This window comes from Homalodisca vitripennis, chromosome 8 (genome assembly GCF_021130785.1).
Source record: "Homalodisca vitripennis isolate AUS2020 chromosome 8, UT_GWSS_2.1, whole genome shotgun sequence".
NCBI classification, from domain to species: domain Eukaryota; kingdom Metazoa; phylum Arthropoda; class Insecta; order Hemiptera; family Cicadellidae; genus Homalodisca; species Homalodisca vitripennis.
Genome location: NC_060214.1, coordinates 108,765,001 through 108,781,467, shown reverse-complemented (window position 1 = coordinate 108,781,467; position 16,467 = coordinate 108,765,001). Strand labels below are relative to the sequence as shown.

The 16,467-nt window shown below is 36.6% G+C and overlaps 1 protein-coding gene across 1 annotated transcript in view; it reads right to left on the bottom strand.

Moving 5' to 3' along the window:
- Positions 1-15,990: 15,990 nt before the first annotated feature.
- The window catches only part of LOC124368312, a 2,624-nt gene continuing 2,147 nt past the window's right edge, over positions 15,991-16,467 (bottom strand). The window contains exon 3 of the mRNA XM_046825586.1: positions 15,991-16,063. Within this exon, the coding sequence (XP_046681542.1) occupies positions 15,991-16,063 (73 nt within the window). The remainder of the gene's footprint in view (positions 16,064-16,467) is intronic.

The following is a 16,467-nucleotide window of genomic DNA, read 5'->3' as shown; positions in this document are numbered from 1 at the left end:
ATTGCGTTGTAATTATTTACCTTTATCGCATTTAAAATTTACCAGGTGCACAGATAAAACTGTGTAATAACAATACAATAGACCTGTTTAGTATACAAACTGAGGAAAAAATTAACTTTTTTTATACTCTTGATCACTTCTATTAAATTGTTATGAATGGTTGTATGGGTAGTTTGCATTGAGTAGTATATTTATTAGATGAGGTATTGTTATTTATTCTAGCATACATGTAATCATTTAGTTATTCCACATTATTTACTGTAGATGGTTTTATGAATAGTAGGAATTTGTTTATTAGTTTAGGATTTTAATTTATTAAATTATTATTATATCATATACAACCTTTTATGTTATATAGCTATATATTTAGACACACTACTAAACTATAATTTTTCACCTGTACAGAAAGCACCGGCTTGAAAATCCCACTGAAGGAGTAGCCTGTCGAGAACATATCGTCCTTCAATTATCCAATAAGCATGTTACGATGTTGCTTAATTTGTTTCCGATTCATAGTTATATATTGACAGTCAAAGCCAACATCAACTAGAATATGATGTGTCAAGGTATAGTAGACAATAAGTGGTTAAACAACATTTTATATTTTGAAGTTCAACAAATATCGTTGTGATTTGTCATGTTGATACATTCAAATTTCAATTTATTTGAAGAATCTGGAGAAAATTTAACGTATTCAATTTTATAAAAATTGAGGCAACCGTTCGCTTTAGAAATCTTTAAATTCAAAGCTATTCGTTTCAGACATGTTTATAATCGAAGCAAGATTATAGTCTTTTATACAGCAATTCTCTCGGCAGGCTGAAGAAATCGAAAACGCCGTAGCTTTGATGAAAAATGCAGTGAGTGGCCCGAACGGTAGGTAGAATAGAAACGGTATGGGCCACGCGCATGTTCCCCCACCACTGACGACGTCAACGGGGCCCACTCGCTGCGGTGCCCAGCTCATAACAACGTTACTAGTTGCTACCTTCCCAGCATTGTTTTATTGCGTTCTTTGCCATACTCTCCAATACAAATTTCCCGCAAGTCGTATTTTATAACTGAAATGATGTTTTGTCTGCTATTAATTGTTAATAAAAGCTTTAAATTTAACGAATATAATATTATCAATACACATTGTGAATAGTACAATAAATTACACTAGGTCTACACTTGGGCCTACATAGCTGCATTGATATGGTGATCCGAATAATATTTTTACACATGAAATAATATTATTGTTAGTGAATTGAAATTTAAAATATTACCATCCTAAATGCTTACAATTAATAATATTATAATTAAACATATAGTTTGTCGTGTCAAACAGTGTGCTTGAAAAGTCCCGGAATGGTTTTATTGTTTTACCATTTCTTGTGAAGCAATGAGACTTGGCATAAATGTATCAATATTACCCACAAATATAGATTTTTTATACAATTTTAAAATACGTTAAAGGAAACGTTAGGTTAAAACACAAATAGACAAAATAATTGCATTAGCAGAGTTTATTATGCATTACTTACTCGGTTGGAAATTTATTGAAGTTTAGCTAGCTTTTTTGACTCTTTTCTTCCACAATTTGTTTTTTTGTTTCCATAATGTTTCCTCTTGTCACTTTTCTTCTTGTTCATTGCTTTTATCCTGAAGAATGTGCGTGTTCGCACAAAGCAAAAGAATTGCATACTCATCTATATTGCAATATTTGGTTTTCAAAACATAGTCAGAGTTTTCATTACATTGCAGTCTTTATTAAGGCTATTTACAACATGAAAATTGTTAAAGTCGATTTCCATATTTTTCACAGTCCATTCCCATTCTCTGGTCGGTCTCATCAGAGCTCCACGTGATATAGCAGAGAGCCAATCGTTTTGTGATGGGAAAATCTTTCGTTGGATGACCAATAAATAAAATTTGATTCCAGTTTTTTCTTCTTTACCCTATAGGCTATATATCCAGCCAGCATTTGAATCAAATCCGTCTTTTTTCTTTAGTCAAAACATCATATTCATTAGTAGCTACGTTTCCGATATCTCCTGCTATTTCTGGCTCAATAACTCCTATCAACTCATCTTCTTCTTGTGGGTCAACTTCTATAAAACTACTAGTTTCAATTTGTTCAACTTTTTCCTCAGACCTTTTTCGCAGCACAATCGAAACTGTTCAATAAATCAAACGCTGAGGGTGGATGTCTCTTCACTTTGACAGTTTCCTCCAGTAGCTACAATAGAACTTGCAAAGTGGCCCTAAAGTAAAGCTTTTATTCGTTGTCCAACAGCTATCGGTAGAGGGTGGTCATAAAATCGTCCAAGCCACGAATCAGGGAAAAATACGATTCAAGGATGTCCTGATTGCACCTGGCTGCCATGATGTAGGTAAGCCTTCAGCTCTCAAATCATTGTACAGTCCCTGAATACTCAATATAGAAATAAGAAAGAGCCATTTTGAAATGGGAACAAGTTGGACTTTCCCAAGACACGCATAGAACTGAACAAATCACAAGAGCTCATTGAGGAGCGTGATTTTGCTCTGTAAATGTAGCCCATAGGCTACCTTTAGTTGTTTGTTGCATGGGTGATTAGGCATTCGCGAATTAAGAACATCAAAAGCCATTGTTAATGATCCTAATAAACTTTACAATGGATTCATTTCCGGGAAAGTTAAATTCAATTGCTGTAGCAACTGTCCCAGAGAGTAGCTCTGCGGCTTTTTTCTTACATTTTGCCTCTCGGTACCTGACAAAAGTATATGAGAGGTGGAAATTTTGTAAGCAAACTTCAAATCCTTTTCATGTTGTAGTTTCAAACGAGTTTAGAAAAAATTTCTTTTGAAACTACTTCGCCAGATTTCAATTTGATAACCATGATCCAATAAATGGTTCCTACAAAGTTTAAGCAAATGTGGAACATCAAAAAACGGCCCAAATTTGACGAGTGGCGTCAATTGGATTTTTTAAACTAGTTACTTTGCCAGGTATAATACCCAAGGTTTTCATAAGCTTTTGGTTAGATGGTCCCATGTCACTTACAAAGGCCCTTACTCGAAAACCGTAGCTTCCACTTTGCAATGGTTTCAAACAAAAGTGCCTTATCTACAGGTCGGTCAAAATCATAAAAAAACGGGTTGCTTCCACTTACCTACTATGCTTCTGACCACAATCACTTGTACCATGGAATATGGGACCCAAAATTCGATCTTCCACATTATCATAACATAAGTCAGAGTTGACCTTCCATTTCATCGTAACATAAAACCACGTTCTTTTCAAAATCACTAAAACACGTTAAACTTGAGTTTCCATAACTTTTAAACTCATTATCAATGAAACCAGGTTTTATAGAAAAGTGACTTAGCCGACGTTTAATAGTAGTCTCACTTGGCAGTGGGTGCTTTAACACATCTCTAACGAATGAAAATGCCTTTTTTGAAATACATCTTAATGTAATTGCCTTTGAGACATCCACTTGGCTCCAACTCCTACACTGACCTTGCAAAATATTACTGTTGTTGTGATTTTGTAAAAAGAGATTCATATGACTTAAGTTTATTTTCCAACACGGAAATTTTTTGCAATTGCTTCGGCTAATTGCTTATTCAACAATAAATTATATTCTGATTCACTTTTGTCGTTTACTATAAGGTTTTTCATCATTGGTTGATTCTGGAATTCTGCATCAGACGGTTCATCTATGTTGGCGATCTCACAAAAAATGATACTAATTTGTTTTTTTTGTTTCCCTACTTTCAACTCGTTTTAATCGTGAGATTGCACGTTCATTTAAATTTGACAGACCAAAGAAAAGGAACTGCTGTGTTCTTTAAAATCCTTCTACTTTTCGTATTTAATAACTCAGATTTTAAGTCTCGCTCGAAATCATGTTCCCCAAAATGGGCTGAGCATACTTTGGCGTTATCGACGTTAAATTCATCGGCCCTTTTGCATGCATTTACCCATTGTTTTCTTAAATCAATATCCGTAGGGAAACGATGAAAAAGATATTCCCGTTTCTTTAGAATGTCTTGAATGGTTTGAACAACCAGTACTGCACAACAACGGCATTATTATTATTACATTTCACTAGGCCAACACATAGTTCACATACGGTACTTTTAACAAAAATTAAGACTGTTAAATAACTTAAAACTTAAATATATCAACATCAAACGCACTATAGACACTTCACTCAGCCTACTGTCAGACACAATGACAAAAAACGCGGGAAACATACAGCCGAATGACAGCCGGAAACAGACAGTAGCTTGTAGTTCCACGTAACCAGGTAGCGGTGAAGTCGGCGCTGGGCCCCGTTGACGTCACATGCTACTGCGCATCCTCCTCGCGACCCCTACCGTGTCTAATCTACTTACCGTGGAGTGGCCTTTTCAAACGAAGCCAGCTCTTTTACGATTGTGAGTAAACATCTAAAACACCTAGCAATTACCTAGTAAAGAAATCAAGTTCTCCTGAATTCCTCTTTCTAATTAACTATAATAATATGTCAAAAAAACTACTAAATTATTATACTAAAAATTAAAACAATGTGTTTATAAACTATCCCTCTATTCAAAAATGTTAACATAAGTTCAGAAGCCACATAATTATAAAAACGTTTTTTCATTTAAATTGATATAGAGGTCAAATGACGGCAATGTACATCTAATATTGATGTTTCATGGTCAATCCAAAGTCCAAGAGTTAAGAAAAGTTAAAAGCGATTTGGTAAAAGAATAAAATTATTGTTGGTAATGTATTGAGTATTGTTATTATATTAGTCATAAGATTATGGTGTTAATTGGTTTTTGGGGATTCTTTGTCACATAAAACTCTCAATCCGTGCTAGATGATGATATCAGGAGAAAGAGCCGAGGCAGTAAAACAGTGAGACCAAATTCTATTAATCAAAGAACATTGCTTAGCAACACAGTAATTAGACAACTTTATTCCAAGAACAAAGTAAGTTCAACAATAGACAGTTTCAGGCCCTCAGGAAAAACTTCCTCGATGAATTATTTATTTATGTATTGAAACAAGAATATAGAAGGCTTCAACCCGGCCACTAGATTTTGATATCTTTAGCTTAGAGATTACTTTGTGACCTCATCACACTCGGCATGTAAGGGTTAGAAAACATTAAAGTTTTCCAAAGCAACCGAACAGATTCATTCGATAAAGAAAGGACGATAAAGTTTTTAAAACATATATGTTCAGTTATGACCAGAACCTCAGATTATTTTCATAACTGGTCGCTATTAAAATATTGTTATGCGAAAGTAAAGTACTCTCCAAACTTTGAGCACAGCAGATAGATATCAGTAACAATGTAATCATCAGTATTTACAGCTGGAATCAGGGGAATAGTCTCGTGAAATTTAATTATGTAAATCTGGAAATTTGTCAGTTGAAAATTAATTCTAAACATTTCATAATATTGCCTTTGTAGGGTGTATATTTTACATTTAATATTCTACTCAAGCCAGATGCATTACATACGCATCTCTAATTTCAGCAATGCTAGTATAATACTGACGCTCTTTTCAAGTTGATTGATAGTTTGACTATTTTATTTTCCTTCCTCTCTTCTATATTTATACCATAATATAACAATCTAACTGTGCTCTATGTGTTTGATTGTGCGTTACTCAATCACATAAACACTGCTGGGTCGATTGTATTTAAATTTTACATGAACTTTCTTAGGATCCCTGGTTAACATACAGGCCCATTCGTATAGTCTTGAACACTCCCATAACACTAAATTATCCATTACATCTTTTGATTTGGCTTAATCAACAGATAGTAAATATGTTTCAATCATCTGACAAATTCAAGAATAAAAATTATGATAATTTATACCGTTAAAAACAGATGATAGTAAATGTCTGTTAATATGAGAGCAGCATATCAGTCTGTTTAAGGTTATACGACCAAACGTGGTACTTTAAACCAAATAATCTTTTTATTGATAGAGCTGGCGTATATCAAGTCAGATAACTTCTTCATTCACTTTTTAAAATGCAAGGGTACAGATCTCAAAACTATGACTTACCACTAAGTAAGTGGCACACTTTTAGGATAAAAGTTTTATAAAGTCATAAAAATGTAGATCTATGACATTCTGATCTTGATAGGATTCTGACAAATTTGATTATTAACTTATAATATTTAAAAGATATCTTATTCTAGCCTGAAATACAAAATTATTTCAAGACTAAGAAATGTTTATTGTCAATTGTATTCCCTCACGAACCTTGCAAGGTGCCTTGGGGTAGTATATACTTGTAAAATGTATTTTTCTAAATAAATGAGTTTGAACTTGAACTTGAACACCTGTTAGAAAAGTAGCACCCATCACAATCATAACTCTGGACATTAACAAGTTGATTGCGGCAGACGCTCTATAAACGCATTAGACTCGTAATACTAGTCAAGATTACTCAGGTCTCGTATAGAACAGCAGTGAAGGTGTCACAGTTACTTATAATCTAATTGTTATATTTCAGGTAGTCACATTTCCCAATATTTCTTAAACAAGTGAGGAAGACACTGGTATAAACTGAAATTCGTTATAATAACCCAAAAGTTATCGCCTTCAGGAACAAGTTCAGTTCGAGAGGACTTTAGCTGTGCGCGTGACCTTGAGTGTGTGGTGATTGGCGGGAGGGGTGGCGGGGTTACCGTTATGCGCTGCGTCCCGAAAACATTTCCTATGACTCATAGGTAAAACCCACTTTTCAGGAATCCATATTGGCCCAAATAACTCATCACACTCGCTAAAATCAGTACGTTTTGTGACAGTGCTGAGTGTGGTGGTAAGCTTGTGCTTAGCTTTTACCCATAATGTCTGTTGAGTTAAAGTAGAAAGTCAAAGGCAGAACTATTCATAGTCAGGCTCGCGAAATTGTGAGTAATGTTTATACATTTATTGAAGGAAAGAGGCAGAACCATCAAACTTAAAATTCCGTTGTCAAAGGCTCGCCAAAGAACTGCTGACAGCAACTGCAGTGTCAGAGCGAGTTTGTGACTAAAATAAACAGTGAACTTAAAAAGTTGATGGTTAGTAACCTGTGTGAGGCAAGTTTTACTACGGCAAACAAAAACCGTCAACGACGTAGAATAGTTCCTCATTTAGATGACTTCAATAAATGTGTAGTGAGAATACTAGTGTACACTTTCCATATTGAAGAACATCGAATACCGACTGCAAAACTATTAAGGGAGGCGATAAGGGGGAAAAAATTTCCAGGGTTGTGAGAAAAGTTTTGAGGTGGATATTAAAGGACCTGAGATTTACTTGGAGAAGGACGGCAAACAATAAGGAGATTATTAATTGATGAAAGCCAGAAATCCGAGAGAAAAGGATAATATATTGAGAGAGCGTTGAAAATATTACAGGGAGCAAGGACGTCCCATTAAATTTATTTAGACGAATCTTATATAGTATCGTCTCCGTATCTAACCAAACTTGGTCGGATGGCTCAAATGAAGGGTTAAACATGCCGATTTCCAAGGGCGAGAGACTAATAATTATCCATGCGGGTGGTGGAGAGAAAGGGTTAGTGCCCAATGCTTTTACCTGTTGGAAAGCAAGCAACCATAGTGGAGACTGGGGGGGGGTGGGGGGGGGGGGGGGTGGGGGGGGGGGGGGGTGGGGGGGGGGGGGGGTGGGGGGGGGGGGGGGTGGGGGGGGGGGGGGGTGGGGGGGGGGTATGGTCAATGTTAATTTGATGTTACTTATTTTTTGTTGTATTGCTGGATTTTGCCTCTTTTTCTCATCAAGAAAATATATAATACTCATACACCAGCTCCGAGAACCAAACTTTTATTCAAAAGACAACCAATTTAGGTTTTGATAACAGTCTTTAAATTGTAATGGTAATTTAGACTACAATTGTATCTCTTACATTTGCACTGCCAGCAGTTACCCACACCTTTGCACGGGCAATTTTAGTAGATGTTTTCATGTGCATTACCATTGCTGCGTTCCAGTGAATTATTATTTTCGACGCCAATTTTGAAGCTATGCTTGTTGGCCATCAATCAAGAAAGTAGGTCAAAAAGGTGTATATATTTATGGCCTCATTCTTAATTTAATTTTTGTTGGATGAGTAACAATTTTCTTTTTAGGTACTACAATATCTATAATATTTGGATTAAGAATTTACAGTCTAAAGTAGTAAATTAACCATTAAGCGTTTATTTCTTTTTTGAAAGATATTGCTAAAATTTTGAGCTAATTGGTACATTTAGTTTCAAAAGCACAATCGAGCGATAGTTCTTGCTGACTGGCTACTTCGCCTGTCAAATATTCTTGACCCATGTATTGTTTTGGGGCCATTTTTTTAAGATAGATGGACATACTTACTTAATCGCTGAAATCTAAAACTGCATTAAAATATTTGCCACTCACTATAAATGTTAAGGTGGAGTCCGTTGAGGACCGAATCCGCCAGGGCCGAATAGTGAAAATCGTTTCCCCCCCGCCAAGACCGAAAAACGATTACTTTCCGTCTGGCTCCGAATTCGATTCGACGTTCACGGGGACTGCAAGGAGCATAAATTATTCGGAGCTTATCGGTCTAAGATAATAAAATATTCGAGGTTCACGGACGATTTCTACTTTTCGCCACTCACGGAATCTAGGAGGATTCGGAGTTGGCGGGACTGTCTTCATTTATTTCGGTCCTGGCGGATTTCATGTGTACTTTTAGAGGCAGACGGAAAAATTAAAGATTTCCTATAGAGTCAGAATAAAATTCGGAGCTCACGGACTGGATGTAGAAAAACTCTTCGTTGTTGACGGACCGTAAAAATAGAATTTATCGGTGCTTATTAGGAAAATTTAAAAGTAGATTCTTCAACATTGTCCGCGAAACTCCGAATTCATACCAATCGCCAGGGCCGAATCAGATACATTCCCGCCAACGTCGAAAACAGCCCATTCCGTCAGTCAACGCCGAAATCGTGAGGAGGGGGCCAGTCATGGGAGGGATTAACAAGTTTGGCGATGGCTGCTGGCTCCTTCCTACTGTCGGACAGTTAAATTTTACAGTGCCCTGGCTCCACCCATCCTCCCTCGCTAACGGGCTACACTACTCCGCATACACTTTACGTTAAGTGAAATGAGATAGCTATTTAAGATAGGTACAAAAACTTAAGAGGTCCAAAATTGTCTGCTTCCTATAAGAACAATTTAGTAAAATTAACAGTAAATAGGAAATAATATTATTCGGGGTTCGTATATTGTGGTTATATTATTTCTTGGGATTTTATAGATAGTTCACTTTTAAATTAAAAGTTTTGATTAGTAACTTTATAACTAATGTGTAATTGATATTTTACCCAAATGTTTTAATTATTTTTAAGTTACCTCGTATAATTTCAATTACTACTCGATTGAAACATCTTTATCCCTCATACACCAATTATACAAAGGAATTCTAAGTGTATTATATTGACGAAAAAACATTACCTTTATAGAAAGGTTTTTTATCTTCAGTTTGTTCACATAGTAACTTACCTTGTCATCTATTAGGCCCATCAACACCTAATATAATCTTACAACCATCTTAGTTTATAAAACGATAGATCGGCGCACAAAAAAATGAGTTCGTAAAACTAAACACATAAACATCATAAGTAGAATGGTTTTCTAAAATTTAAAATACCACAAATTTGAATCTTCCTTTCACTACTAAAATTTACAATTTAATATGGTTTGTTACTGTAAACCGTAGTATTTTGCGTAACAAATTGTTAGAATTGTAGGTGTGATATCTAGTATAAAAATATTTTTAATGGGGAAAAAGATTACATGTTTGCAATCATAGATTGCACTATTTTTTATTATGTTACTCTCTCAACTTTTTATCTATTACAAATAATGAATTATTTTTTTATATCCAATACTTTGATATAGGGATTTTTCAAGGAATTTGGAAAAAATCCCCAACCAAGGTTTACAAGACACATAAGAAACCAGTTAATTAAGTTATGATACACTGACTACTTTGTTAGGATTAGATAAGATCAATAACGTACGTAATTATTGTAGGCTATATATGGCATTTTCCAGCCTACTTGGTTACCTCAATACCAATAAATAAAAGTGCCCAAATATAGTTTGGATCTTTTTGGCGGTTTCCCACTAATCCTATCCATATATTTACAATTATTACATTAAAGCAATACATACAGTTAGTACGTGATCAATCTTTGTCTTAGTTGGAGCAATAGTACTTGTATAATATCCCTCGCAGATATAAAAGCCATGGATAATTCGCAGAAAGTTTGGAGCCCGGTGGACGGGGATTTAACCCAAAAGTATGTACTGTATAGTTTTAGGGGAGGTCGAATATGGAATTAATACCAATGATTTCAAAAATATTGAATATGTAGAAAAAATCCCTAAAAGGAAAATAGTCCTAAGATTTAATTAACGGAAATAGGTCAGTTACAATTCTGTATATATGATTAAAATGTAAGAAATCTATTTGGCTTATGTCAAAAAACAATCTAATAATGTTTAAACAATTAATATATTGCGGGATTAAAAAGAGTACACACTTAAATTAGGACATTTTACGTGAAAGCTTTGGTTTATCCTTCTCATAAGTTACTGAAATAATTTATAAACCCCTCTACGTGTAGTTATTTTTTAATATTCAGCGTTTATAATCTGCCCCCCCCCCCCCCCCCCCCCCCCCCCCCCCCCCCAACTTGTCACTCGGGTCAGCCACAGAGCGGACGATGCCAGGTGAGCATTGAGGAGGAGGGCTAATGGCCAGGTAGCGTAAGCCAAGAAAATTTCGTTCCGGGGGCAGGGTCCGAAAAATTTGGGCCCTCGAAAATACTGGGGGATCCGGGAGGGAACGTTTTGTGTGTTATTTGCCAATGAGTTCACTGGTAAAAGGTAAATACCAAAAAAATATTGGAGCTTTAGTAAACTTACGCACTGTATAGAAAAGTGGGAAAGATGTTAATAGGCAAACACAAAATACAACTCTCACAGCAACCCTCTAGTACACACAAAGTTCGGATTCTGCCCGGAATTAGAAAGGGCACACAAAGTGATGTTGGATTCACTGGATAAGAAAGAAAAAGAACATAAAACAGAGCTTCACTCAAAGCAGTATAGTCTGACCCTAACTATATTCTGTGGAGGAAAAATTGAAATAACCTCTGCGGGGGACATTGGGCCACTGGACACGGTCGAAATCCCTTTAGAGAGAAGGAGGGCAATTTTTCGAGTGTTGCTCGGGTACAAATCCAAAAAACTAACGGGTACGGAAAATGCCAACACGCAAAAAAACTACTCTTACTGATTAGAAGTTCGGCTAACTTTTGATTTCACTGGATTGAGGTATTTTATGAAATGGAATTTATTAATGACGGATTTTTTGTTATCCATTTACACTGTAGACGAGAAGTATATTCATTATTGGGAAAAAAAACATTTAAAAAATCACTTTCGGTCGGAAAATAAAATACACCTGAAAAACTTCTAATGATTAGGTAGAAACTTCAACTACTTCGGACTTCAGTTATTGAGGGTAAACGTGGTATTTTTGATTGAGTTAGGACGACGATTTTTGTTTATCATTAATACTCGACTACCTTTATAATTATCGAGAAAAAAAATCACTTTCTGTCGGTAAATACAGAAGAAAAGCTCTCTACAGATTCAAGTTTTGCGATTTTGGATTTCACTGGTTGAGTGGTTGAGGTAAATGATTGGCTACTTATAATTATGTTAGGGACTTTGATTTTAGATATTATATTCAATGCCGACTAATAAATATATATTTACCGAGAAAACAAACAAAAATAATCACTTCCGATCGGAATATACCAAGGAAAATGAAAATAATACCTCAGTCAGTGAAATCCAAAGTAGTCGGAACTTCTTATCAGTAGAGATTTTTCCGGTGTATTATCCGACCGGAAGTGATTTTTTCAACTTTTCCTCGATAATTAATTATATAGGTATTAGTCGGCGTTCAAATTGATACCTAAAATCAAAATGTTCAAACATACTTCTAAGTACCACTTTTATCTCAACGACTCAACCAGTGAAATCAGTAGAGCTTTTCCTTGGTATTTTCCGAACCAGAAGTGATTTTATTGTTTTTCTTTCTCGATAATTAGTGGACGTTGCATTAATACCTAAAATAAACGTCCTAACAAAATTATAAGTACCATTTTTACCTCAACCACTCAACCAGTGAAATCCTAAATCGTCAAAATCTGAATCAGTAGAGGGTTTTCCTCAGCATTTTCCGACGGAAGTGATTTTTTCTCGATAATTATATAGGTTACATTGTATAGTTTAATGATAACAAAATCGTTCGTCCTAACTCAATCAAAATACCACGTTTACCTCCAATAACTGAAGTCCGAAGTAGTTGAAGTTCTACCTAATCATTAGAGTTTTTCAGGTGTATTTTATTTCCGACCGAAAGTGATTTTTTTAAATGTTTTTCCGATAATTATATACACGTCTACAGTTTATTGACACCTAAAAACAACGTCGTAACTTAATTCTAAGCAGTCATTTTAAGTCCTCAAGACGAATTTGAACGAAGTAGTCGCTAATTTAAACTGTTCGCCATGTTACGGTTCACGTTACTTTGGCGACGTCACGTGACCGCGCCCTATAGAAATACCGTGATAACAACTACACTATCCGAAAGGCCGAGCCAAAAGTATCGTTTGATACTTTATGATTTAAAACTAAAGGACAATTGTATTTTTAACAACGGTCACTTCAATTAAATAAATCAATTAATTTAATGTTTGTAGACAAAAAGTAATGACAACTCTCCTTTTTTCTCCTGCTCCATGCTTTATTTTTAATACGTCTTAAAATTTGGGGGGGGGCCGGACCCGCTGGACCCCCCCCCTCCGATACGCCACTGAGGCAGGCCAGCTGCACAGACGAGCAGGAGATGATTGTGTAACATCGCCAATTGAACAGAGCCTCTGCACCTCGAGGTTTGTGGTTCGTGTCACAGTCAGGCCCGCGCCGCCCGCACGCGTATTTTACAACCCCAAAGTGGTCTCAGCAATCGCTCAGTCGGGTCTGCCGAGGCCTGGCGGGGATATCCGGATTGGCGGACCCGCATATCCTATCTATTGCATCAGGCTGAGCCCGTGCATAATATTATGTAGACAAACATGAATTTTGTTATTCATTCGTGTCACAATAACGGCCTCTTCCACCAAATGGACCATTCTCAAGTTGTAAAAATCTACATTTGAGGGAATACATAATGTTTTCTTTTCAGAATTAACAGAGTACTCGGTTTATCAATCTTGTACTAGACTTAGATTTAGTGGCTCATAATCTTTTTTGATCACACCGATAAGTGCCGAAATCAATGACTCTGGTTTCATGGTAGTTTTCAAATGATTTGCAAATATACTCAATCAATACATAGTCTATGCATCAAAAGTTTGACATCATTGTAATACTACATCTTTCAAAAAGTGCACGAACACCACAGTACTTGTTTGTATTATTCATTTAGATCATCACAGTGTTGCAAAACGATAGCGCCATTTGAGCTCTCTACTCCCAATTCTGAATCTCTGTCTCCAAGTAATACTGTTTTTTTAAAATACAACATGTTTGTTGTTATGTATAACCTATTTTACATTGTCTCTGGATCATCCGATATTTTCGTTATCCGAGGTAGTCTCGGTCCCATTTACCTCGGATAGGGCGGAATTCTACTGTATAATTAAAAATTTTAAAACAGCGTTTGGATGCGTTATTTTTGTCTACCCTCGCGGTGATAATAGTATCGGCCGCGACGATTATATCGTCCGCCCGGGTGATATCGTCGCGAAGCGCTACTATTATGTAAGCGCTTTTTGCAACGCTAGTTCCTTCAACAATTCTCGTTGAAATCTAATGTTTGATATAGTGCCGTAATCATGAAATTCTGGAGTTTCTTTTATATTCTCTATGGAATCTAATAGATTGTTTTGGCGGTAGATATATCGATGATTTGAACCAGCTGTTTTCTGCTGTTGTTACACCCATACAGTAATGGTGTCTACTGTGTTATTGTTTTGAATTGTGCTGTATTTAGTGGCAATGGATAACAATTTAGGCTCAGATCAAATCAGAGATGTTTTTAGATGATGAAATAAGTGATTTGGAAGATACTAGTGATATAGATGTGCCGGAACTTGATTCAGATGTGTCATTCTTCTGGCAGCGGTAAGGAATAAATTCCAAACTTTGAAGAATCTTCTGAAGTAGATATTTCTCATCATACTGTAAATAATAGTGATAGTGATGAAGATGATACACCTAATCCAAATAAGCCTATTCAAGAATTTTCCAATCCCGTGTGGTTGAGAACTTATACACCAGAAGATGTCATTGATATTGAATCACAGTGAAGTTTGCTCAGGAAAAAGAGGTTGTACATAGTCATTATTGTAATATATAGATTGAGTTTTTTAATGAATTGAGCCATTTATGTGTAGTTTTTCGGAATGTACATAAAAAGGTGAGCAAAATGGCTATTCCACATTTTTAATTTTTATTTGTATAATAAAGTACTCGTTGTGAGAATTTTGAAAAAAACTTTTTTGCAAAAGTAAATTTGAACATTCAGCAGAGTACAATGGGTCATCATATTAGTGCAAGGTCCACTTATAGTATTATTTTCCGATTCCTTCGAATGTACAGAATAAAATTGATATGCAACACAATATACTACAATACAGTTTTTGCTTTAAAAAAAATGTTTTTTTTTTAACATGCGCACATTTTAATCAAAATATACCCATCACCGTAGGTAAAAACATGTATCACCCGGAGGGTAATGAGATTTACCTCACAATTTTGCAATCAAATATAAGCTCGTAAAATTGCTTGAAGTTTTAAACATTGTTCTCATAGGGGAAAAACGTTTAAAATGCCACCATTGCCACCATTATAGCGGCCGATCACTGGATAAGCTGGAATCGCTTATCAAGTCTGTAAGTCTGTTTGTTTAGTGGCAGTACTAAAATAGTACTTTTGAAAAAAAGAGTAAAAGGCAGTAAATGGCAATACATAGAGGAACAAATGAATTTAATATAAAATATACATATTAATATTGTATATACATATTAACTTATATAAGTATGTATTTATTTATATATAAGTGTAGGACACAACAATCAAGACATAGGCTATAAATACATTTGAAATAAGAATCTATACATAAATAATGTAATATATAAAAATATTAACAATTATTGATTTTAAAATGTTTTTAAACAGGAACCCAAAATAACAAAATAATTATACAATATCTTAAGAGTAGAGTAAAAATGAAACATAAAATCTAAATAATACAACAAAATTGGAAACCACACAACAATCAAGACGTAGGCTATAAAAACATTTGAAATTAGAATCTATAAGAAATAAGAATATATACATAAGTAAAGTTATATATAAAATATTAAACAATTATTGACACAATGTTTTTTAAGTAAGTACCCAAAATAACAAAACGATTGTACAATATCTTAATGTAGAGTAAAATGAAACATAAAATCTAAAATAAAACAACAAAATTGGAACAGTCACTATAAATTAAAAAATATAAAACCTTACTAAAAATTATTAATAAATAAACGCTACCAAAAATGTTCTATAAATCCCAGTGCTGTTGTGCCTGCATAAAGGGCAATGAGGGATGACCTGGGAAGGCAGGTAGCCTGTCAGTGCATTCAGCGCACAAAACACACATGACCACAAGGAATGACCACGTGTGAAGCACGCTCCATCAGACAAACTACGCAGTACCTTCCAGGTGCTGCCTGAGCGGGTGGCGCAACAGCAGGGCCAGCTGCTTGCACTTCAGGAGGCAGAGGCGGTTGGACGACTACTGCTGCAGGAGGCGGAGGCGGTTGAGCCACTACTGCTGCAGGAGGCGGAGGCGGTGGGGCCACTACTGCTGCAGGAGGGGGAGGCGGTGGGGCCACTACTGCTGCAGGAGGAGGGGGCGGGTGGGGCCACTACTGCTGCTGGAGGCGGAGGCGGCAGGGCCACTACTGCTGCAGGAGGCGGAGGCGGTTGGGCCACTACTGCTGCAGGAGGCGGAGGCGGTTGAGCCACTACTGCTGCAGGAGGCGGAGGCGGTTGAGCCACTACTGCTGCAGGAGGCGGAGGCGGCAGGGCCACTACTGCTGCAGGAGGCAGAGGCGGTTGAGCCACTACTGCTGCAGGAGGCGGAGGCGGCAGGGGCCACTACTGCTGCAGGAGGGGGAGGCGGTGGGGCCACTACTGCTGCAGGAGGAGGGGGCGGTGGGGCCACTACTGCTGCTGGAGGGCGGAGGCGGCAGGGCCACTACTGCTGCAGGAGGCGGAGGCGGTTGGGCCCACTACTGCTGCAGGGAGGCGGAGGCGGCAGGGCCACTACTGCTGCAGGAGGCGGAGGCGGTTGGGCCACTACTGCTGC